Genomic DNA, 26,416 nt, shown 5'->3' with positions numbered 1-26,416 from the left:
GCAGATCCATTAAAACCAGGATATTTTGGAGAACATGGCACCAAAAGACCTAAGTCCTCTCTTGGCACCTCAGGCAGACATAGGATTCAGAGTGGGGTGGGCCATATTGATGCATTAGAAGATCTGCACTTTGCAAGAAATGTTCTCACGGGAGACAATAAAAGTGGATCCTCAGATGAAGATACCAGAGGAGGGAGTGGGCCCCTAATACCCTATTCTCACCAAGCTACAGGTGAAAATTGGCCCGCATACTCTGGAGGTCCAGCGGGCTTTCCAAGATTAACTGGGCTTCAGGAACCCAGATGGGTCACTTGCATCATCTCAAACATTCACCTATGAAGAGAGATGAAAGTCACTAAAAATATTCTGAAGGGAAGAAGGGAAAAGGATGTAACAGTAATTCCACTTGGAATCTGACAGAGATATGACCTTGGGGCTCCTCCCAGGGGCACATTCCCTGACATGTGCTCAGCTCATCACAGTTCATAAACCACTTTCTCCTCTGTCCAGGTGGTTTCCCCAAGAAGCAGACCCTGACACTACATTGGAGAGCAGGTGGCTTATTTAGGAACAGGTTCTCTGGAAGCACCATTAGGAGAGAGAAGTGGGAAGAGAAGGGGGGAAACCAATGAAACCTGCATTGTGGGGCAACTGAGGTTCAATGAACTAGGGATCTTCAGGAGACAGTGTTATCTTTCCTGGGGGTCAGATGTCACTGGTTGAGAGCTCCCCCTGGAGCTTTAGTTCCCCAGGGCTTCTGGCCTGTCACACCCAATGCCTGAGAGAGAGTCCTCAGACAGAAAACCAAAGGTGCGAGTAGAAGAATATCCTTGCCATGTGGTTAAATGTGTAGGTGCAGAGGAGGAACTCTCAGGAACCAATCCTATCCGCTTCACCATCCATTATATCCTCCACTCGACCATAACTACTTACAATTTATGAATGAAAAAACTGATGCTTAGTGGGGCTAATAGCTCAGGTCATGGAATTAATGAGAGCAGACAGTTGTGTCTGTTTGTTCACTCTTTATTCCCAGCCTCTAGATAAGTGCCTCACAGTGTAAGCCCTAGATATTTGCAGAAGGAAGAAATATCACCCAATGAGAATGATTGGTCAAGTCAAAACTTCAGCTGGGATCTTCTCCTCAAGACCCTGTTTTCTCCACTGGCCTGGCAAGAATGTACCATATCAGCAGCCAGCACAGTGTGTAGCTTCAAGTGGATTCAGAAAACAATTGTGGAATAAATGGAGAAACAATTGAACAAATGTTCCATCTTTCTCTCCTTTCTGTAGGAGTCAAAGAAAAATACCAGAACCAAAGGAGAGAGAGTTCCTGCCCCACACAGTCATGGAGAAATGGGTATTTGCCCCAAAAATTCACACAACTGCTACTTCTACACAGATCTCAACCCAGAGGCTATGACTTCCTCAGTTATGAGGTAGGTGAACAAAGACATTTGATGGAGATCGGAGACTTATTTGGCCCAGGCCTGAGTACCCAGGTAGAGACCTCCACTGTCGTGGTGCATGGAGTTGCTGGAATCGGGAAGTCAACCCTGGCCAGGCAGGTGAGGGGAGCCTGGGAGGAAGGCTGGCTGTTCAAGGACTGCTTCAAGCATGTCTTCTACTTCAACTGCAGAGAGCTGGCCCAGTCCGAGACCATGAGTCTCGCTGAGCTCATCACAAAAGACTGGGCGGCTCCTGATGCTCCCATTGGGCAGATCCTGTCTCAGCCAGAGCAGCTGCTCTTCATTCTTGATAACTTAGATGAACCAAAATGGGACTTGAAGGAGCAGAGTTCTGAGCTCTGTCCACACTGGAGCCAGCAGCAGCAGGTGCACACACTGCTGGGCAGTTTGCTGAAGAAAACCTTACTTCCCACGGCCTCCCTGCTGATCACAGCTCGGATCACAGCTCTGAGAAAACTCATTCCTTCTTTAAAGCATCCTCGCTGGGTGGAGGTCCTGGGATTCTCCAAGTCGGCCAGGAAGGACTATTTCTACAAATATTTCCCATATGAGAGCCAAGCGATTAGAGCCTTTACCTCAGTTAAATCCAACCCGGCACTCTTGACCATGTGTCTCATGCCCTTGGTGTCCTGGCTGGTCTGCACTTGCCTGAAGCAGCAGATGAAGCAGGAGCAACCACTCTCACTGACCTCCCAGACGACCACAGCCCTCTGTCTCCACTACTTTTTCCACGTTCTCCAGGCTCAGTCCCTCGGGACTAAGCTGAGAGGCTTCTGCTCTCTGGCTGCTGAAGGCACCTGGAAAGGAAAGACTCTGTTCATCCCTGAGGACTTCAGGAAACATGGGTTAGACGGGGCCAACATCTCCACTCTCTTAAACATGGGTGTTCTTCAAGAGCACCCCACCCCTCGGATCTTCAGCTTCATTCACCGGTGCTTCCAGGAGTTCTTTGCAGCAATGTCCTATGCTTTAGGCGATGGAGTGTTGAAAAGTGGTCACTTTAAAAACATCAAAATTATAACAGCCTTGACAGATGTATATGACAGGCATGACCTGATTGGGAAACCAACCACATGTTTCCTTTTTGGCCTTTTGAGTGCTCAGGGGATGCGAGAGATGGAGAGCATCTTCAAATGCAGCCTGTCTCGGGAGAGGCATTCCTCTCTGCTGCGCTTGGCCAAGATTCAAGTCCTTCCCATGCCAGGCCCACATTCTTGGGATTTGCTGCACTGTTTTTATGAGATTCAGGATGAAAACTTTATGAAAAATATTTTCACTTGCAATGAAATGAGGATATGTGTCCAAACTGACATGGAGCTCCTGCTGTTCACTTTCTTCTTTAAATTCTGCCACCGCATTGAAAGGCTTCAACTGAATGAGGGTGGACAGCACAGACAAGCAGGAAGGACTTCAGGTGCATTTCTGTAAGTACTCCCCCTCTCTCCTCTCTCCAGCTTCTCTGTTGGTATCACTGTCCTGGCCACTGGGGGCACTCTCACTGAGCCTGGCCCCAGGGGCTAAAGGACTGATTGATGTGACCAGTGACTTCTAACAGCCAAACCTGACCCCCATTCTCTGTCCACCTAGGATCTTCCACAGCAATATATGACCACGTGACCTTCCCTGCCTGCTTCTCGGCAGCCTGCTGTGGCCCTGCCTTGCGCTGCTGCTTCTCTTCCTGTCTCTGTCACAATGGCTACCTTCTCTCCTGGGTGCATTTCCACCCCCATGATGGCATCAGCTGCCCTTCACCCAGCCCACCTGCCTCTGATTCTCCCTCACACATGCTTCCTTCATGCAACAGCTCACTCAGCTGCTTCAGGCACCCCTGGATGGCTGTTGACTATGACATTGGTCCTAAGTTCTCCCTGTCACCTCAGAATGTGTCTGTCTGAAAATGAGTCTTTCTTTTTCTCTACAAAACCAACTTCCCTGTTTTTTTCAATGATGCACTATTGCCCCACAGACTCTGCTGAAACCCACCATGTGAGTATGACAGAGTAGATTTCTCAAATTACCCTCCAGCACCAGCAACACTGTTAACTTCCACATCCGGGTTCCCCACCTCAGTGGCAGCTTTGATTTTTTAGTACTTTGAGGTGCCTATCTCCCCTTTAAATGATTCACTCCATAAATGTGTATTAAGCACTGATTTTACACCAACTCTTAAAAGATCACAGATTAGTAAAGCACAGCCCTGTCCACTACAAACTCAAATCTGGAAGAGAAGACAGATATCCATCCAATAACTAGAACAGCGTGCAAAGTCCATGGTAAGAGAGGCATGGACAAGGTAGAATCGTAGTTTAAGACTGGGTGGATCACACGAGTTTACATGATTAGTACAGAGTCTCAGATAAAGTAATGGTAGACTTGGGTATTTTATTTTCAGACTAGAGCCCCAGTGCATGAATTCATGCACAGGTGGGGGGTCTCTCAGCCTGGCCTGTGGGGATCGGACTGAAACCGGCTCTCCGATATCCCCTGAGGGGTCCTGAATTGCCAGTGGATGGTTCTCAGGTGACATACCAAGGAATCAGGCTCCCTCCTCTCTAGTTCCCAGTGTGTCACCTGAGAACCACAGCTGCCAAGTCACTGAAGGTAGGCAGCTCCTGCGTTGAGCATCTGCCCCCTGGTGGTCAGTGTGTGTCATAGCCACCAGTTAGAGCATCTGCCCTCTAGTGGTCAATGCGCATCATAGCTACCAGTAGGACAGTTGAACTCTCTGACAGTCACTTAGGCTTATATATATACTAGAGGCCCGGTGCACAAAAATTTGTGCACTGGGGAGTAGGGGTCCCTCAGCCCAGCCTGTGCCCTCTTGCAGTCTGGGACCCCTCGGGGCCCACTTGCTGGCTTAGGTCTGCTCCCCTGGGGATTGGGCCTAAGATGGCAATCAGACATCCCTCTGGCAGCCCAGAAGCCCTCGAGGGATGTCCATTTGCCAGCAGAGAGCAGACCTAAGCTGCAGTCAGACATCCTTAGAGCTGCTGAGGAGGCAGGAGTGGCTCCCACCACCACCGCTGTACTGGCAGCCATCAGCCTGGCTTGTGGCTGAGCAGAGCTACCCCCTGTGAGAGCGCACTGACCACCAGAGGGCAGCTTCTGCATTGAGTGTCTGCCCCCTGGTGTTCAGTGTGTGTCATAGTGACCAGTCATTCCCAGTCTTTCTGCTGTTAGGGTCAGTTTGCATATTACCCTTTTACTATATAGGATAGAGGCCTGGTGCACGGGTGGGGGCTGGCTGGTTTGCCCTGAAGGGTGTCCCGGATCAGGGTGGGAGTCCCGCTTGGGTGCCTGGCCAGCCTGGATGATGGGCTGATGGCTGTTTGCAGCTGGTCACACCCCCTTCAGGGTGGGGATCCCCACTGGGTGCCTGGCCAGTCTGGGTGAGGGGCTGAGGGCCGTTTGCAGACTGGCGGGTGACTGAAGCTCCCAGCCTCTTTTTTTTAATTATGGGATTTATTTACCTTCTATAGCTGTCACTGGAGCTGAGAGCTGGCTCCAGCTCTGAGGCTGTGGCTGACTGAAAGCAGGTATCTGGGTTTGTTTAGCTTCTATACTTGAAACTCTGTTGCCATCACTGGTGCGCTAAGCTCTGAGGCCATGGTGGCTGAAAGCAGGTATCTGGAGTTTGTTTGGCTTCTATAATTGAAACATTGTTGCTGTCCTGCTTGCTCCAGCTCTGAGGCCCCGGCTGACTGAAAGCAGGTATCTGGGGTTTGTTTAGCTTCTATAATTGAAACTCTGTTGCCATCACTGGTGCTCTAAGCTCTGCGGCCGTCGCCGGCTGAAAGCAGGTATCTGAGGTTTGTTTAGATTCTATAATTGAAATATTGTTGCTTCCAGAGCTCAGAGCTGGGCTGGGCAGGTGGGGAACCTTGGCATCCTCCATCACTGGAACAAGCAATTCTCATGTTTGCTTCAGCTGCATGGCTGCCAGCCGCCATCTTGTTGGCAGTTAATTTGCATATCCTGCTGATTAGCCAATGGGAAATGTAGCGGAGGTATGGTCAATTACCATGTTTGTTTATTATTAGATAGGACTAAAGGCCTGGTATATGACATTCATGCACTGGAGGGTGTAGGGAGTCCCTAAGCCTGACCTGCACCCTCTCCAATCTGGGAGTTTCTGTCTGTCTTTGCAATAATATGAGCAAATTGTCTGAGACCCCAACTCAGTTTGGTTGCTCACAGAATAATAACGACTTTTTTTTTTTCTTTGCTTCATTGGTAGAGATTTCCTGGAACTTTTAGGATGTCTTCCCTTTAATTTTTCCTAGACACTCTGATTTTACTTATTTCTCTCACCTTTGCTTCTCACCTCCATCCCCCACTGCAACAGTAATTTGCACCAGGCTCACTTTGATCTAGTGTCTAGGAGAGTGGTTCTCAACCTGTGGGTCGCGACCCCTTTGGGGTCGAACGACCCTTTCATAGTGGTCGCCTAAGACCATCGGAAAACACATATTGAATATATAATTACATATTGCTTTTGTGATTAATCACTATGCTTTAATTATGTTCCATTTGTAACAATGAAAATACATCCTGCATATTAATATTTACATTACGATTCATAACAGCAGCAAAATTACAGTTATGAAGTAGCAATGAAAATAATTTTATGGGGAGAGAAACCTATATGGCGGCATAAGTAAACACTGGAAATTGCTGCCTCCCACAACCACCTCAAAAATACAACTAAAAGAGAAAACAGACATCATCCAGAACTAAGGAAGGCTGGCTGAGTGGAAATTCTACTACTAGAAGGAAAGAGAAAAGCATACTGAGACTCAGAGGAGGTGCGGTGTGCAGGTAAAGTGCAGAGGTACGGAGGCGCATGCTGAAAGGGCTGGCGGCTGTGGACACGGTTGTCTTTTTCAATCAGGACAGAGTCCCAAGCCCCTGACTGCTCTGAACTCCAGTTCTGAGCGAGTCTCTGTGGATCCAGACTCATACAGGGAGAGGCTAGACCAGGGGTGGGCAAACTTTTTGACTCGAGGGCCACAATGGGTTCTTAAAGTGGACCGGAGGGCCAGAACAAAAGCATGGATGGAGTGTTTGTGTGAACTAATATAAATTCAAAGTAAACATCATTATATAAAAGGGTCCGGTCTTTTTTTTCAATAGTTTTATTCATTTCTAACAGGCCGAATCCAGCCCGCGGGCCGTAGTTTGCCCACGGCTGGGCTAGACTGTCTGGCATCAGTCGGACCTCAAGGGTGGCTTTCTCTCAGAGGTGCTTGCAGCAATTACTGGGACACTGAAAAGCGGGGCCTCTTAGAGCAGGACTGAAGAGCAGCAATAGCTGCTTGCTCCACCCTATGGATCCCCTGGGAACCCGCCCCACCCAAGCTGTGAACAGAGGCTTTTGCATATGAAAGGCCTGGCCCTCTGCAATCTGAAAATTACCTAACTAACTGCAGCTGGCCTAAGGCCCCACAGCAGCTTGCATTCCTTCACAGCTGAGCTCCTGCTGGGTAGCCTCAGGAAGAGGCTAAATTAGCACCTCCTTAGAGATCCAAGAGCCAGTATACCCAGTGGTCAGAGTGGGACTATCCAGATTACAGCTCCTCAGATCCATAAGGGACACACTCAGGGGGCAAACTCAGTGAGCACCAAAGCCCCACTGAAGCAAGTCTTGCCCCAGAAGAGTGTCTCCAGCACAGAAGTTCTCCCACTGCAGACACAGCTGATTCTCACAGCCAATTGGCCTGGAGGTCAATTCCTCCCAGTGATACCTACAACAATCAAGGTTTAACTACAACAAGACTGTGCACAAAGCCCACTAGGGGGTGCACCAAGAGTGTCCACCTCAGGTAATTGGGGAGGCTGAGCCACTGGGCCCTATAGGACACCTAGCACAGAAAGCCACTCTATCAACACAGGGAAGCATAAAAAATGCAAAGACAAAGAAAAAGGTCACAAATGACAGAAATGGAGGAAAGCAAACTACTGGATATAGAGTTCAAAACCACACTTTTAAGGCTTTTCAAGAATTTTCTAAAAACCGCCAATAAACTTAGTGAGATCCTCAATAAATCTAGTGAGACTGTCGAGGTTATGAAAAAGGACCAAAGCATACACTGACTGAAATAAAGAATAATACACAGAGACCCAACAGCAGACTAGAGGATCGCAAGAATCAAGTTGAAGATCTGAAATACGAAGAAGCAAAAAACACCCAACCAGAAAAACAAAAAGAAAAAAGAATCCAAGAATATGAAGATAGTGTAAGGAGCCTCTGGGACAACTTCAAATGTACCAACATCTGAATTATGGAGGTGCCAGAAGAAGAGAGAGAGCAAGATATTGAAAACCTATTTGAAGAAATAATGACAGAAAACTTCCCCCACCTGGTGAAAGAAATAGACTTACAAGTCCAGGAAGCGCAGAGAACCCCAAACAAAAGGAATCCAAAGAGGACCACACCAAGACACATCATAATTAAAATGCCAAGAGCAAAAGACAAAGAGAGAATCTTAAAAGCAGCAAGAGAAAAACACTCAGTTACCTACAAGGGAGTACCCATACGACTGTCAGCTGATTTCTCAACAGAAACTAGGCAGGCCAGAAGGGAGTGGCAAGAAATATTCAAAGTGATGAATACCAAGAATCTACAACCAAGATTACTTTACCCAGCAAAGCTATCATTCAGAATTGAAGGTCAGATAAAGAGCTTCACAGATAAGAAAAAGCTAAAAGAGTTCATCACCACCAAACCAGTATTATACGAAATGCTGAAAGGTATCCTATAAGAAGAGGAAGAAGAAGAAAAAGATACAGATACAAATTATGAACAACAAATACACATCTATCAACAAGTGAATCTAAAAATTAAGTGAATAAATCTGATGAACAGAGTAAACTGGTGAATATAATAGAATCAGGGGCATAGAAAGGGAGTGGACTGACTGTTCTCGGGGGAAAGGGTGTGGGGGTGAGGGAAGAAACTGGAGAAAAATCGTACACCTATGGATGAGGACAGTGGGGGGGGGGTAAGGGCAGAGGGTGGGGTGGGAACTGAGTGGAGGGGAGCTATGGGGGGAAAAAGAGGAACAACTGTAATAATCTGAACAATAAAGATTTAATTAAAAAAATAAATAAATATAGTCTAAGGAATGGCACAGCTTTGTGGGATAAGACTGAAACTGAATTAGGTGACTGTCATTTAAGACAACTGGGCTTTATGAGAGAATGCGTGTACCACTCCTGTCGGGCAAGAAGAGTGGATAAGGGGGTATTTAGTAAGATGCAGTGTAGAGGTGAGGTAGCTAATGACTGTGAGACTGAGCCATCAACCACCATAATAGCGACTGAGGAGAGGATAAGGGTCCCAGTAAATTCAGAGAGGGCAAAATAAGTGGCCCCGGTGTCACTTAAAAAGGAGATCGGCTTACCTGCCACCACAATCGTTACTGAGGCTGTCCTGGTGATGTAAGTCTGCGGGGCCCTCTCGGGGCCTGGGCAGCTTCAGTCTTTGGTGGCCGGTCCCAGGAGGTCTGGGAGCTCCAAACAAGATCCAGAGGTGGCCTTGCTGAGGTCTGACCTGGAGGGGCCAGACTACAGTCTGATTTCCAGTGGCCTTTCCTCCCACACCTTGGGCAGGACCCAGGCAGGGTCTCGGGTTTGGGCAGGACTTGGTCCTGTGTACTTTCTTGTTGCATTTGAAGCAGGGCCCGGAGGAGGCTTAGTCCTGACTTATCCTTGGTTGGAGGACGGGCACTTTATTTGGGGTTTATGAGAGTGGTGGCTAGGGGCTGAAAGGCCTTCGTCTGAGCCTCAGACTTGGCCTGATCTCATCTTTGTTTTTGGATTTGGGTCTCCTTGTCTCTATCATTAGAAACCTTAAAGGTCATGTTAAAAAGGTCTCTTTTGGGGTTTAGTTCCTTCTAGGCCTATAGGGTTAAGGTTGATGTATATTCTCATGGCCTGTGTAAGGCGAGAGGGGAAGTCTGCCGGATTTTCATGTCTTTCCTGGGTGACCTCTGCTAATTTTTTATAATTAACTGCTTTGTGGGCTGCTTTTCTCAGTCCTTCTAGCAGGCAGAGAACCATGTGGTCTCCAGACCTGTGACCTGCCTGCCCTTCCTGATAGTTCCATTGTGGGTCCCTGTTAGGGATAGCATCCGCTCAGACTGGGAGAGCAGAGGCCTGCCAGCACAGGGTATTCACGTGGCCCTCAGAATGAAGCCAGATTTGGCGCCAGCAATCTCCCAAAGTGGGCACTTAAGGCTAGTGCCAGAGGAAGGAGAGGAAGAGAGCCAAAAACTTGCTCTGGAGCAAGTATGAGACAGGATGGTGGCGGTGGGATCCGCTGGGGAGGGTGGCTGACTCTCAGGCTGCTGAGACTGAGGAGCCGTAGACCGGGGGACTGGGGGATGGTCAGCGGGATCAAAATGGTGGAGGAGGAGGAGGAGGATTTGAGATGGGGGGCGGGGGCTGGGGTGCTTAGCATGAGGAAGGAAAATCTGTGCGGGAGAGCAGCTGTTACAGAGAGAAGGATGTGTCTTTGAGTGTAAAAAAGCCTGGACATACGGGACCTCAGACCATCTGCCCTGCTGGCAGCAGAAGTTGTCAAGATCAATGATAATTGGGAAATCGAAAGTACCATTCTCAGGCCATTGGGACCCATTGTCTACTTTGTATTGCGGCCAAGCGGTATTGCAATAGAAAATGAGGCACTTGGGACATAAGTCCTGAGCGAACCCTAGGGCCTGCAGATTCTTAAGAAGACATCCCAGGGGTGTGGTGCGGGGAATGGCCGACTGTGTGTTCCCTATAAGTGGAGGTCTAATCTCCCGTGGACACTAAGAGAAAGGCGTCCCCTTCTCCTCCTGAGCGTCAGAAACATCCGGGCGATCACACCTGACCAGTAGGCATCCCCACAGACAGGTGGACAGGGAACCTGGTTCCCGGGGAGTGTGTCCTGACCAGCACTGGATGTCACCTAGGGAGTGGCTGTGCAGCCACAGCCCAGAGCCTGGCCCCAATTATCCCAGACAAATATGCAGGACAGCCCAAAAAGAAAGGGTTAATAGACTCAAGCCACTTACCAGTTAATTCAATGTCTGCAGACCTGAAGGGAAAGATGAATGGAGTTGGGGACATAGTGGGTCAAGGTGCTACTGGGCTATCGAGGTGGATTTATCTGGCAATAAAATAGAGATGGCAGTTTGCATCTTGAAATATATAAAATCCATTTTATCTATTTTATTTGGGAGTAGATGAAATCACTTAAATAGTGTGTGACATGTAGAATTTAAATTGGTGGAAATTATACAAGGCAGTCTATCCTATAACTTTCAAACAAAGCCCATCCTCCTCTCCCACATCCTGCAAATGTTCTCGCCTAAATCATTCCCTTTTGCCATCTCTCTCCTGGGGAACCTCCCGATGGTCTTGCTATCCTGGGAAGGAGATATGGTCCCATGCAAGCCAATCTGGACAACAGTATAGTATATAGTAATATACAAAAATCCCATCACAAAACTACCTTTAAACCACCTCACCCAGGTTCTCTTCCCACCTCCCATCTCTTCCTTTCCTTTCTGGAAACTGGGACTTTACAAAATCTGTGCCAAATTAAGAAAGGCATGTCTGCATTGATGAGAGGAACACTGTCTGCATCCCCAAGATCTTTTCCAGGCCCTATGCTGGACACCAAAGATTAAAAAAAAATGAACATCTGCCCCAGCCCACAAGAAATTCCCAGACTGAGGCAGAAACAGACACACTAAATGAGCACTGCAGTGTAGAATGGCAAGGGCTGCACCGTGAGAAACCACATGGAACAGGGGTAATTAGCCCAGGGTGGTGGGAACAGAGGGGCAGTTCTAGAGACTGATCACCCCTGGCAATAGCCCTGCCCATGGCAGCCTGGCACTCAGAGGGGCCAAACCCCATGGTGTTGAGCACAGTGTGCACATAAGACCCCACACACACCGGTCACATGTCCCCTGTCCCGCTCTCTCCCTCAGGTACAGCTGGGGCCCGTTTACAGATTCCTGGTGGCAGATGTTCTTCTCTATTCTCAAAGTCCCTGGAAGCTTGGGGGAGCTGGACCTGAGTGGGAACTCTCTGAGCTGCTCTGCAGTACAGAGTCTTTGTGACGCCCTGAAAAGCCCTCACTGCCGCCTGGAGACCTTGAGGTGAGTCTGGCCTGGGTTCTGATCTGAAACAGGGATGGACAGGAGACCCAAGGTAGAAGTTGTGTCTAGTATGGGTGCATGGTCTTTGTTTTTGTTTATGTTTTTAACATTTTTTATTTTTCAATTACAGTTGACATACAATATTATATTAGTTTCAGGTGTACATCTTGTTATGCCCAGATTTCAAGACCCCCAAAGACAGACCACTAGGGAGCCGAGTCCAATGCAAAAGCAAAGAGCCTTAATCAAGCCCGGGCTTGGTCCCTCTGCCTCCATTGCCGGTGCAAGGGCAGGATTCGAGAGAGCCCCGATTCTTGAAAGAACAAAGATTTTATAGGGCTTGGGGGGGGGGGGGGTGAGGGCCCACTCAGATTACTGATTTGGCCGATTCCGGTTGTTTGAGTGAGGGCTGGGGGCTAGTGACACAAGGGCAGGGTGCAGCTAGGCTCTGGTTACACAAAGACAGGGGGGTGGCTAGCATACTTTTGGCCTTGGGCTTGTTTCCCTTGCTTTCCCATTGGCTGAGATAAGGGCAGGCTGAGTAACTGATACATTCTGCGGCTTTTTCTTGGAAAAGGAGTTAGGGACACAGCTATCAGTCCCGTTCTGTCCTTTCACATCTCAGTGATTAGACATTATAAAAGTTACTAAGTGATCAACCTGAAAAATTCTTGTATCCAACAAATATTCATTGAGCCCCTCTCTGACCATGGCTATTGCAATTAGCAAACACAGACAGGATTCTATTTCCAGAGAACTTGCAAATGATTGACATTAACCACACAAACAAATGTGTAATTATAGGCCCAGACAAGGGCCTCCAGTGGAAAATGACCTTAATAAAGTGAATATTGAAGGACATGGGAAGACTACAGAGGATTTACCTAAGTGAAGCAGGAGGGCAGAAAGGTCAAAGGCCATGTGGCAGGAGGGAGGATGGGCTGTCATGGGATTGAAAGCAGAGAAGTGAGGCTGGAGGATGGAGAGCAAAGGAGCCACAGGAGGCTTCAGAGGTCATGAAGTAAGACTATCCATGCAAGGTCCTGTTGGAATCTGGGGTGGTTGTTTGTTCTAATGCAATGTGATTATAATCAAAAGGTTGATAAAATCAGTACATTTACAAAGTAGAAACAGACTGCCATATAAAACTGGAAATGGAGGAGAGCAACCGTAGAGATTGGGAAAACAGTTCATAGGAAAGTTTCAGTTTTCCAATAAAAATTGTCATCCTGACTGGTTTGACTCAGTGGATAGAGCATCTGCTTACGGACTGAAGGGTCCTGGGTTCGATTCCAGTCAAGGGCATGTACCCTGGTTGCAGGCACATCCCCAGTAGGGGGTGTGCAGGAGGCAGCTGATTGATGTTTCTCTCTCATCGATGTTTCTAACTCTCTATCCCTCTCCCTTCCTCTCTGTAAAAAAACAATAAAATATATTTTTTAAAAATTGTCAGAGGTTGCACTAAGGAAAGTTACCATAGTTTCTGCAAGAAATAGTTGTATCTTGGACTATGGTGTCGGCCATCAAGATGGAAAAAAGTGAATGGATTTAAGAGATCTAAAAAGAAAGTAAAATCCAATAGACTTGAATTATGGAGAAAGGGAGATGGCGATAAAGAAGATAATCTTAGATTCAGGCCAGAGATATCCATGGGATAGTGGCACCTTCACTGGGATGGAAATACTGGAAGAGGAGTGAATGGGGGATGGAATGTCAAGGGTGTGATTTTGTGCAAAATCTTCAAGTTTTTTTGATATATCCAATGGGAGATGTCAAGCAGGTATCAAATTAACTCCTGTGCAAAAATAAGATGCCCCATAAAACAAATCTCAACAAATTTAAGAGAATTGAAACCATGCAAATTATATTATCTGAACATAATTAAATGAAATTGGAACTCAATAACAAAGGGAAATTTAGGAAATTTACACATACACTGAAATGAAACAACACACTCCTAAATAAACAATGGGTCAAAGAAGAAATCACAAGGGAAATTTAAAATGCTTTGAGATGAATGAAAACAAAAACAAAACACATTTGATGCAACTAAATCAGTGCTTGCAGGGAAATGTATATTGTCAATGCCCAGATTTTAGAAATAAGGGCTACAACTACTCACCCATTAGAGCTGCCAAACCTAGAACACTGACACCACCAAATGCTGACAAGGTTGTGGAGAAAAAGAAACCCTTATACATTGCTAGTGGGAATGTAAAATAATATGGCCACTTTGCAGAATCCTAGTGAACTAAACACACCCTTACCATATGATCCAGCAATCGTGCTCCTCAGCATTTACTCAATGAGTTGAAAACCTATATCCACACAAAAATCTGCACAACAGTGTTTATGTCAGTTTTATTTGTAATTGCCCAAACTGGAAAGCAGCCAAGTTGTCCTTCAGTAGGTGAGCAAATAAATAAAGCATGATATATGTATACAATGAAATATTATTTAGTATGTGAAAAAATGAGCCCTAAAGCTATAAAAAGAATGGACAAAACTTAACTGCATATTACTAGTTGAATAAAGGACATTCTGAAAAGCTATCTAAACTAATAAAAGGGTAATATGCTAATTAGATGGACATCTTCTGGATGTCCTTCCAGACAAAGTCATGGTGGTGGAGGCCAAGGCAGAGGCGGTTAGGGTCAATCAGGCCAGCAGGAGAGGGCTGTTAGGGGCAATCAGGCCTCAGGGGAGGGCAGTTAAGGGCGATTAGGCCGGCAGGGGGGAGCAGTTAGGCGTGATTGGGGCAGCAGGGGAGGGCAATTAGGAGCAATTGGGCCAGCAGGGGGGAGCAGTAGGGGGCGATCAGGCAGGCGGGCAGGTGAGCAGTTAGGAGCTAGCAGTCCTGGACTGCGAGAGGGATGTCCCCCAAGGGGTCCCGGATTGGAGAGGATGCAGGCCTTGCTGAGGGACCCCACCCCCATGCATGAATTTTGTGCACCAGGCCTCTAGTATACTATATGATCCCAACAATATGAAATTCTTAAAAAGACAAAAATATGAAGATAGTAAAAAGATCTGTGATTGCCAGGTAAGGATACATATGTAAAGCAGACACTATAATGGTGGCTACATGTCATTTTATATTTCAAAAAACCATAGAATGTAAAGCACCAAAAGTGAGCCATAATGTAACCTATGGACTTTGGGTGATTATAATGTGTCAATGTAGGTTCACTGATTCCAACAAATTTACTACTCTCTTGTCAGATGTTGATAATGGAGGTGGCTGTGTATGTAGGGGCAGAGGTATATAAGAACTCTCCAAAAAGTTCCAGAGACATAGAAACACAGAACCAATTGCAGAACCTCGGAGGGAAGGTGGGAGAGGGTGCCAATTTTGCTGAAAAACTAAAACTACTCTATAAAAGAGAAATAGTCTAGAGCCATGGTCAGCAAACTGTGGCTCATGAACCACATACGGCTCTTTGGCCCCTTGAGTGTGGCTCTTCCTAAGCCTTAGGAGTACCCTAATTAAGTTAATAACAATGTACCTACCTATATAGTTTAAGTTTAAAAAATTTGGCACTTGCCGAAACCGGTTTGGCTCAGTGGATAGAGCGTCGACCTGCGGACTGAAAGGTCCCAGGTTCAATTCCGGTCAAGGGCATGTACCTGGGTTGTGGGCACATCCCCAGTAGGTGGTGTGCAGGAGGCGGCTGATCTATGTTTCTCTCTCATTGATGTTTCTGACTCTCTATCTCTCTCCCTTCCTCTCTGTAAAAAATCAATAAAACATATAAAAAAATTAAAAATAAATTTGGCACTCAAAAGAAATTTCAATCGTTGTACTGTTGATATTTGGCTTCTTGACTAATGAGTTTTCTGACTACTGGTCTAGAGGATTAAAAATGGTGGCAGAGTAAGTGGATGCTGCATGGACATGCTCCCAGGGTAGCAATATATAAAAAAGATCATACACCATGATCAAGTGGGATTATTCCAGAGATGCAAGGCTGGTACAATAGTCACAAATCAATAAACATGAAACCTCACATAAACAGATTGAAAGACAAAAATCTCATGATCATATCAATAGGCGCAGAAAAAGCATTCAACAAAATACAGCACCCATTTTTGATAAAAACTCTCAGCAAAGTGAGAATAGAGGGAGCATATCGTAACATGATAAAAGCCATATATTGACAAACCTACAGCCAACATCATACTCAATGGGCAAAAACTAAAATCATTTCCTCTAAGAACAGGAACAAGACAGGGATGCCCACTCTCACCACTCCTGTTCCACATAGTACTGGAAGTATTAGCCATAGCAATCAGACAAGAAGAAGTAATGAAAGGCATCCAAATTGGAAAAGAAGTAAAACTGTCATTATTCGCAGATGACATGATATTGTGCATAGAAAACCCAAGGACTCCATCAAAAGCTACTAGACTTGCCCTAGCTGGTTTAGCTGTGTGGATAGAGCATTGGCCTGCAGACTGAAGCGTCTTGGGTTCGATTCTGGTCAAAGGCACATGCCTGGGTTGTGGACTTGTCCCCTAGTAGGGGGCATTCAGGAGGCAGCTGATCACTAATCTTCTCTCATCATTGATGTTTCTCTCTCTCTCTCTCTCTCTCTCTCTCTCTCTCTCTCTCTCTCTCTCCCTTTCTCTCTGAAATCAATAAAAATATATCTTTAAAAAGAACTATCAGACTTAATAAATGAATTCAGCAATGGAGCAGGATACCAGATTAACACCCAGATATCTATGGCTTTTTAATACACCAATAATGAACTCACAGAAAGAGAAACTAAAAAAACAATCCCATTTATCATTGCACAAAAAAATTAAGATACCTAGGAATAAACTTAACTAAGGAGATAAAAGGCCTGTACTCAAAAAACTATAGGGCGTTGAAAAAAGAGATAGAGGAAGACATAAACAAATGGAAGAATATACCGTGTTCATAATTTGTAGAATTAATGTCATTAAAATGTCCATACTACCCAAAGCAATCTATAGATTCAATGCAAACCCACAACGAACATTATACCTAATGCTGAAAAGGCTGCATGTTTTCCTCTAACATCAGGAACAAGACAAACCTCTCCACTCTTTCCATGTCTATTTAACTTTACACTAGAGGTTCTCATCAGAGAAATTAGACAAGAAAATAAAATAAAAGTCTTCCAGATTATAAAGGAAAAAGTAAAATTATCTCTATTTGCAGCTTTCATGATTTTATGTAAAAATCCTAAGGAATGCACACACAAAAATAGCTATTAGAACTAATAAACTAGCAAGTTTTCAGGATAAAGGGTCAATATATAAATATCAATTGTATTTCTACATATTAGTAATAAACAATCTAAAATGTAATTAAGAAAACAACTCCATTTACAATAGCATCAAAAATAATGAAATATTTAGGAATAATTCTAACAAAAGAAGAGCAATTTACTACTCTCTTGCCAGATGATAATGGGTGTGGATCAGGACCATGATTTTACATTTGTATACTGAAAACTACAAAACATAGTTGAAGAATTTAAATAAAACTTAAATAAATGTTAAGACTTTCCATGTTCATGGACTGGCAGACCTAATACTGTTAAGACAGCAATGTTTTCCAAACTGGTCTATAGATTCAGCTCAATCCCTATCAAAATCATTGCTGCCTTTTTTGCATAAATGATCAAGCTAATCCTAAAATTTATATGCAAAGAAAAGTTTGTATGTCAAGTCTTGGGAAACCCACCTTCCCAATTTTAATGGCCAAGAGAAGTCAACAAAGATGCCTGAGGAAGAGCATCCAGGGAGGTGAGAGGAATACCAGGACAGTGTGGTGTCATGTTACTTAGAGGAACAGAGGGTTTCAAGGAGTGTGTGGTCCTCAGGATCCATTGCTGCTGGGAGGTCAGGTAAAATAAGGACTGAAAGTTGTCCATTGGATTTGTGATAGGGAAGTCATGGATGTCCTTAGCAGGAACAATTTTATGAGATGATGAAGCCAGAATCCAAATTGGAATGAATTAAAGATGTAGACAGGGGTGAAAATGAGATTACAAATACAAACACTTTTTTCAAAGATTTTGGTAGTGAAGAAAAGCAAGGAAGGGGGATAAAAAATGGCGGTGGAGTAAATGGAAGCTACACTAACATGCTCCAAGAACAAAACTGAAAATACAACTAAAGTATAGAAAAACCACCCTGAAAAATCTCCTGAAGACTAGCTGGAGAGAACCCTGATAAACAAGGACAGAAAGTGGAGATGTAGAGAGACTACTCTGTAGGAAGTACAGAGATGTGAAATATGTAGACAGGCTCCCACAAACAGCAGCTGCAGGTCTGGAGGGATATCTCAGCTGTGTGGGGGTCCCACTGATAACTCTTCGGTCAAAACCCCAAGCTGGGCTCCCCAGGCCAGAGCACCAGAACTGAGAACAGTGCCCACATAACATCTGGCTGTGGAAAGCAGCAAGGTTGCTGTCTGCCAGGAAGAGACAGCTGGAAATGCAGGCACCCTCTTAAAGGGCCAATGCACAAAATTATATGTGAAGCCATTGATCTTGAGCTCCAGCAGAAGGAGGGCAGAGTGGACTGGAGCTGTGTGAGGAGCGTCTAGGGTTGGGGGCTCTGGGATTGGAGCTCAGAGAGCAACCAGCCTGCTCTCCTGTGCTTGGTCATTCCCTCACACTGTGGAGGACATCTTTCTTCAAGGACCTTTGCTATTCAAGTGGTATTTGCCTGGGGGAAAGGCAGTTGCCACACCCTTTTGGAAGACCACTCGCCCCACCCTGTGGTCAATACCCTGAGACTAATCAAGGCTGGTAACAATCAGACTGCAGGCAGAGGAAGATCTTTAGAGGCTTTGAGTCTTTGCCTGATCTCCTTCTGGGCCCAGGGCTAGGAAAAGCAGACCCTGGTACACATCTTGGTCCTTTCCAAAGGCACTGCCCCCAGAAGAGTGAGGCATAAGCTCTGGGTTGCTGATAGCCCCAAAGAGGATACTCAGGGCCAGTCAGAAACAGTGCCTGACACTGTCCTGCACTGGAGATTGGAAGTCATAGCAGATCTACCTAATACACAGTCACAAACCCAAATAGGCAGCCAAAATGGGGAGACAAAAAACAACTCCCAAATGAAAGAACAGAGAATTTTTATGGCTATCATCAACAAATCAACAAACAACAAGTGCTGGAGAGGATGCAGAGAAAAAGGAACCCTTATGCACTGCTGGTGGGAATGCAGACTGGTGCAACCACTATGGAAAACAGTATGGAGTTTCCTCAAAAAATTAAATATGGAACTGCCATTTGACCCAGTAATCCCATGTATAGGAATATACCCTAATAAACCAGAAACATTAATCAGAAAGAATGTATACACCCATATGTTCATAGGAGCACATTTTATAATAGCTGAAATCTGGAAGTAGCCCAAGTGCCCATCAGTATATGAGTGGATTAAAAAAAAGCTGTGGGACATTTACACTATGGAATACTATGGAGCTATAAAAAAGAGGGATCTCTTACCTTTGGGATAGCATGGAAGGACCTAAAGAGTATCATGCTAACTGAAATAAGCCAATCAGAGAAAGATAAGTATCACATGATCTCACTCATATGTGGAATCTAATGAACAAAATAAATTGTTGAACAAAGTCAATCCAGAGACATAAAAGCATAGAACTGACTGCAGAATGTCAGAGACAAGGTGGGGGAGTGTGGCTCGGTGGGAAGAGATCAACAAAAGAACTTGAATGCATATAAAGATAACCCCTGAACACAGAAAATAGGGCGGTGAAGGCCTGGGGTGTGGTGGTGGGGGAGGGGGAGGGCTAGAAGGAGTCAATGGAGGACATAAGTAATACTTTCAACAATAAAGATTTAATTTAAAAAAAAAACAAGAGAAAAGAACTAAAGCATAAGAGAATGTGGGACTGACTAATAGTGAGTGAGTGTGTGTGTGTGTGTGTGTGTGTGTGTGTGTGTGTGTGTGTTTGCACATGCTCACGTGCACTTATTTACACTAAAGAAGGAAAAGGTCTAAGTTTGAATATATGTTGATAAAGGATGATGAAAGATACAAGAAGACTAATTGATGGTCTCCCTTTCCTCAGAGGGAGGCAATGGGAGAAGGATGGCTTGGGAGGAGTTGGGAAACACCTCCAACTGTAACAGGAGGGGAGAAGAACTTGCAGAGGGACATTGGCCAAAAGACACATAGATTTGATTGTGGGAACCTGATGGTATCTTTTGTATTTAAAAATATATATATATGTTTTTATTGATTTTAGAGAGAGAGGAAGGGAGAGGGAGAGAGATATAAAAACATCTATGAGAGAGAAACATTGATCAGCTTCCTCCTGCATGCCGAGTGTAGGAATATCTAAGACCTTCAAGCAAAGTCTAACTAATGATTGGATTTCTTCTGAAAAGAGTTGAATATGTGAGACTCAAGGATTCTGGGTGCTTCGATTTTTATGGACATGTAAAACTGAGCATAGTACATCGACAAAGCAGAAGGAACTGGTAAAGGAGAGGTTGGAGGTCTGAAGAGGGAATTCCAAAAAGAACAGGGTCAGAGAGGAGACAGGAAATTGTAGAGTCAAAGACACAGGAGCCTTGGCCCTTCTGAGACAGAAGGAAAAAAGAAGGGCGACATGAAAACTGAGATGCAAGACTGTGTGAAAACAGGAAGGAGACTTAGAAGAAAGCCAAGGGGCTCAGGTTCCACGGCAGCAGCATCCTTTAAGAACTGTTTAAGCACATGGGATATGTTACCACCTTTGACCTTGGCAACCACCATGGGCAAAGGCACGTCGAATTCATGTTACACATCTGTAAACTTGAAGATTAAGAAACCTGCCCCCAGTCTTCATCTAGTAACTGACAGAGGTGAGCTTTGACACCAGGCCTATCTGACGTCCAATCAGGTGACGTGTAACCAGGTCTCAATTTTAGTGTCCTCCACCTCATTCAGGGCTTCCCACCATCACATCCCAGACCCCTTTCAGCGGGTACCTGCCAAGCTTCCATCTTTAGCTCAGAACTGGAAAACCACACCCTCCTCCAGGATGTGCCAGGACTTCTCAAATTCAGTGTATTCTAAACTAGACTTTCCTCCCTAACCAAAAACACCTGTTCCTCTTCTCAGGACTAGCTTGATAATTTGTAGGATCCATACAAAATGAAAATGCAGTGCCCTTGCTCAAACATCAGGAAAGAAATGAAATCAAATGTACTAAGATATAAAGCTTTATTGCTCCACCCCACGGCTACAGCTGAAATTGCTCACCATTGACATTACTTTGAGGGCTGGGCAGCCACAGGAGGGGAGATAGTTGTCCTAAGACCATAAATCAGAGAGAAAGTGAGAACTAGGCAGGGTGAGAGAATGGGGTTGGGAGCAGATACATACCCTCAAGTTGAACCTCTCCAAAGCATCGTGAGTCAGCTAACTGGGCATTTGGAGGGTTGATGTAGTTAACAGTTAGGCCCAGTACACAACTGGAAGGTTGGGTTAATTAATCCTGCAGTGCTGATGTGGAGAGTAGGAAGCATTGGTAAGAATCACACAGGAGTGAGAAATGCTGACGAGTGACTCCTTGGCTGCAGGAAGAAATGAAAATCTCCCATGCTCTGGCAGATTTGGCTCAGTGGTTAGAGCATCGACCCCCAGATTGAAGGGTCACAAGTTCGATTCCCAGTCAAGAGTGAGAACCTCAGTTGCAGCTTCAATTCCTGGTGGCCCAACAGGGGCCACTTGCAGGAGGCAACCAATTCTTTTATCTTTCACATCGGTGTTTCTCTCCTTCTCTCTCCTGCCTCTCCTCCCTTCCACTCTCTCTAAATACCAATGGAAAAAATATCCTTGGTGAGGATTAAAAATAAAATTTCTTTTTTCTTTTCTTTCTTTCTTTTTTTTTTTTTTTTTTTGCCGGTCTCTGAAACCTTTATTTTATTTTTATTTATTTATTTTTCAATCTTTATTGTTGAAAGTATTGCATATGTATCCTATTTCCCCCATAAACCTGTTCCAGCCTCCTCCATCCTCCCTGCAACTGCCCAAAAAATATAAAAAAATTTAAATAAAATGTCCCAGGTTACTATAATCCAGACATATGTTTTTCCTTTAATATCACCAAGGACCCCAAAAGGGCCACAGTACTGGAAATGGAAACCAGACCCCAGTTACCCTGAGGAGAGGGCCCTCAGGACTTGCAAATCTCTCCCACAGGCTGGTCAGCTGTGGCCTCACATACAACTGCTGCCAGGGCCTGGCCTCCATGCTGGGTGCCTGTCCCAGCCTGACAGAGTTGGACCTGCAGCAGAACAACCTGGGTGACCTTGGTGTGAGGCTGCTCTGTGAAGGGCTCAGGCAGCCTGCCTGCAAACTCAAATATCTGAGGTAAGTCCCTGGTGTCATTTCTGGGCAGAGGGCAGGAAAGGGGAGGGAGAGCGATGGGAAGGGGTGTGGGGGCCCTGAATTGGATGCGAAAGTAAAGGGGCAGAAAAATGCCTGGGCAGCCTGGCTTTCCTACCGGATCCGACACTGATTTAGGCCATGAGACGGGCAGGTCTTCACCTGAAACTCGGTTTCTTCATCTGTATATCAGGGCTATCATACCCACCTCATAGATGTGATGAAATAAAATTCATGTAAAACTAGAGCAGTGCTGGGAACAGAGTTGAGAGGCTCCAATGAGAACCACTGGTAAGACCACATGTTCAAAGGATTTCTGCCCCAGTTTACCTCTCCATCCAAGGCAGGCCTTGAATCCTTTCTTCCTTCCTTCCTTCCTTCCTTCCTTCCTTCCTTCCTTCCTTCCTTCCTTCCTTCCCTCATTTATTCATTCACTCATTCATTCTTTCATTCATTTCATGACTCCCACGTGCCAAGCACTGGGCCATGCACTGAGGAGACAATATTTAGCAACAGGTGTGGGTCCTGCCCCCTTAAGCTTGCACTCCAGTGAGAAGGAGACAGATGTTGATGGCATGTTAACACACAGTGTGTATCTCTGAGCTCCGTGCAGTTTGTGAAGGGAAAGTGCACTGTGTTATGAGAGTGTAACAGGGAGGAGGATGGAATTAGACTCAGGGGCAGGGAGAACCTCTCTGTGGAAGTGACATCAGACCGAGACCGGAAGCAGAAAGAGGGGTTGACCAGGCCCCGTCAGGGGGAGCAGTCCAGGCTGAGAATAGCGTGGGGGAGACCCCAGGACAGAATCAGGCTCAGAGCTCTGGAGAGCCGTGTGGCTGGGGTACAGTGACCCCAGCCCTCATTTCCCACCCTGTCTCCCGGCCACTTCCTGTCGCTCCCCCCAACCTGAAAACAAGTCCACAGCCAGTTTCTGGCTGAACATTTCCCTGTAGACCTGGCTGGGGCCTGTCTCACACTCACAGAGCTGACAGGGCTCCAAACCTGTGTGTCCTGACCCCTCAGTCTTGGCTCAGGCTCTAGCTGACTCTCAGCCTTTCCTCTGAGAGGCCTCCTTTCTCAACCTTAAAGCAGCAGGAGGTGAACACTACATGTGGGTCACCCCAGAGCCCACCGTGTCCCTTCACAACCAAGAGAACCCCATCATCTAGGGCAGTGATGGCGAACCTATGACACACGTGTCAAAGGAGACAACGCAAACTCATTTTTTTGGGTTGGTTTATCTTTGTTAAATGGCATTTAAATATATAAAATAAATATCAAAAATATAAATCTTTATTTTACTATGGTTGCAAATTCAAAAAAATTTCTATATGTGACACGGCAAAAGAGTTAAGTTAGGGTTTTTTAAAATGCTGACACGCCGAGCTCAAAAGGTTTGCCATCACTGGTCTGGGGCTACCACCACCCAGCCGCCTCCCCCTCTGAGCATGTGTGGCTGTCACCATCTCCTATCTCACCACCTCTCCAGAGCTGAGCCTTTGCAGTAGGTCTGCATCCATGCCCCGCTCACCCATTATTCCTTGCCTTTTGGTTGCCTCAGAGCAGCTCTAGGTGTCCTGCGAAGATTTCTGCCTCCTTCCTTCCTTGGGCCCTGGGAGTGGGATGAGAGGGACAACCTCTGTATCATGGGCCATCCCCTCCCCAGGGGAGAACAGCTCTGACAGCAGGAATGAGGACGGTGTGTGCCCTGACAGGTGCAGGGTCTTCACACCTGCCTTGTCCATGGCTCACAATAGGCTGAGCAGGTCCCTCCATGTTGGAGGTGAGGACATGGAGGCCCAGAGAGGGCAGCAGCCATCCCAAATCCAACAGAAACCCCAGAGCACAGGATGTGTGAGAATGGAAACAGGCTCTTTCTTTCCAGGAAGGCTCCTAGCCTCTAGGAAGGAAATCCCAGGACCTACTTCTGTGTGGTGAGTTTGAGGCCATGGGAACTGGCTGTTCTCTGATGGATGCTGTGAAGTGCTGCCCAGTTCGCTTTCAGGAAAGAAGACCCAACCCCCACCCCTTGGAGTGCTGCCAGCTAAAAGGATGGCCTCTGCCAACTAGGGCCATCTCACACAAGGTCACCTCCCTCCCTGGGTGGCCTGCATCCAGTGACTGGGGTAGTGGTATAAGGACCCTCCTGCCAGTATGGAACAGCCCTGGAGGGTCATCCCCACAACAAACTTCCCACAGAGTCAGCTGTGTCCCTGGGGACTGCATCACACCCCAACTTGTCCCTCTACCCAGTCCTGTTACCTCCCTTTGCCCTGGTATTGACCCAAGAACACTCCCTTATAATAAACCTCCTAACTCTACTTTCCATCATAGAACATATTTTCAGGGAATCCAATCTACAACAGGTTCCTGCAAGACATGGAAGGTTCCATGATACTGGGCCCTGAGGCCCTTGAGATCGTATGGGTTTCCCAAGATAACTGGGCTTCTTTTGTGCTTGCAGGCTGGACCAGATTTGGCTGAGTGAGGAGGTGACAGAGATGCTGAGGTTCCTGCAGCAGGAGAAGTCTCGGCTGATCATCTATTATGGGTAAGGGGGAGACACAGAACTCCCTCAAGCTGGCCCAGTCAAAGGGCTGACTCCTTGAGGCTGTTCCAGGAACATGGGCCAGAAGTAAGGTGGGGTGAGGTTGGGAGCAGAGACAGACAGAACCAGGAAGAAGCCAAGAAACAACAGCAGCCAGAGTAAGGTTGTTTGTTTGTTTGTTTGTTTGTTTGTTTGTTTGTTTAGTTCAAACAAGATTATGCCCCTTCTCTGTTTAAACCCTCCCATGAGATAATATGGAGGTGAAAAAAATGAAGAAAAGTGTATGAGTGAGTGGGTGAGATTTGGAACATGAAAAGCAATGATGTTGAGGGGGAGATAAGGACAAGCAGAGAGAGCTTTGGCGGGACAGACCACCCTCATTCAATCCCCACACATATAAACAACCATGCACGCAGCCCAGCTGAGGGGAATCCTGGGAAGAGGAGAATACGATTTTCTAATAGGAATTTGCTGCAGGCCCATGGCCTTCTTTTGGTATATTTTGGCCTGTGACTGCAAAGTAAATCTATGCCCTGGTTCCCATTCCTCTGCCTCACCTAAACTGGCAGAAGACATTAGGAGACCTTAGGAAGAGCCATTCCTTAGGGAACAAGCATTCCCCTCAGACCCACAGTGTGTTAGGGACAGGGCCAGGAACATGAGCCCAACACTTAGGAATTAACTCAGCAGGGACAGAGGCTCAGGTGACCCATGGCATGAATCATTGTGCCTGGGATCAGTCTAAATGCCATGATGGCCTATTTGAGTCCGTCCAAGGACCTGAGCTGAGTTATGAAAGGTGGGAAGGTTAGCTGGGCAGAGAATGGGTAGATTCCTGGCAGATGTAGAGGCTCTGATCTCAGCTCCTTTGAGAAATGGAAGGAGGCCAGGTACCAGAAACACTGCTACTCAAAGTGTGGACCATATACCAGCAGTGTCAGCATCAGCATCACCTGAGAGCTCATTAAAAATGCAAATCTCAAGCCTTACTCCAGACCTGCTGAATCAGAATCTGTGTTTTGACAAGGCCTCTGAGCAGCATTGGATCAGAAGTGAGTAAGCAGGCAGAGTGGCAGAGGAGGGATTGGAGCTCAGGGGTGGCAGGCAGTTGGAAGGACAAAGAGGCCTTTGGGCCATGTTAATAACTTCCGCTTCTACCTCAAAAGCAATAAAGGAAGATTTCAGGGCTTCAGTAGCTACGTGATGAGTCAGGTTCAAATTGAAAACCAGCTGCTGTGTAGAAATGGCCTGGAGAGGGACAAGAGAAGAAGACACCTTTAGGGGGAGGATGCAGTGGTTCAAGCCACAGATGCCAGGGCCTTGGCTGGAGGTGGAGGCTGTGGAGGTGGAGAGAAGGGATTAGAAAAAAGAGCTACACTAGAGCCAGTGACATGGTGGCCAATCCACTCTCAGAGAGATCCAGAAGGAGTCAGAACTACATCCCAGTTCCTGCATGGATGGAGGGCTGGATGGGGGCCATCATGAAGACAGGGTCTATGAAAGAACATCAGATGAAGGCCATGAGTTCCCTTCAGATAGGTTGAAATTGAGTGGGGATGTCACATAGACAGCCCCAACTTCCTCCAAGATCTCAGGGAGAATGACCAACTCTGTGTCTAGGAAGCCAAGTGCAACGATCACTAAAACTGTCCCACGTGGAGGACAGACGAGTGATGGCACATCTCCACCCCAATGGCAGAGATCAGAATGAGGCACTTTGAAGGGGCCAGGCTGGGAGCATCAATAATTGGGACAGGGGTGGGGAGGATATGGAAGGCCATCCCCTCCATGCTCCTGCCTCTGGGGTGAGCCATGGCGAAATTCACAACTAGAGAAGCCTCGCTCCATGCAAAATCTTC

The 26,416-nt window shown here is 46.2% G+C and overlaps 1 protein-coding gene across 1 annotated transcript; it reads left to right on the top strand.

Annotated features, from left to right (window-relative positions):
- Positions 1–1,178: 1,178 nt before the first annotated feature.
- LOC118671526 (NACHT, LRR and PYD domains-containing protein 1-like) lies at positions 1,179–24,564 on the top strand. The gene is made up of 7 exons (XM_036339795.1): positions 1,179–1,203; positions 1,294–2,893; positions 11,453–11,623; positions 14,808–14,868; positions 16,076–16,092; positions 21,824–21,994; positions 24,474–24,564. Exons 1-7 carry the CDS (start codon positions 1,179–1,181, stop codon positions 24,562–24,564), a joined length of 2,136 nt encoding a protein of 711 aa, XP_036195688.1.
- The last annotated feature ends 1,852 nt before the right edge of the window (positions 24,565–26,416 follow it).

This window comes from Myotis myotis, unplaced genomic scaffold (assembly GCF_014108235.1).
Source record: "Myotis myotis isolate mMyoMyo1 unplaced genomic scaffold, mMyoMyo1.p scaffold_m19_p_17, whole genome shotgun sequence".
NCBI lineage: Eukaryota > Metazoa > Chordata > Mammalia > Chiroptera > Vespertilionidae > Myotis > Myotis myotis.
This window is presented reverse-complemented; position numbering and strand designations above follow the sequence as displayed.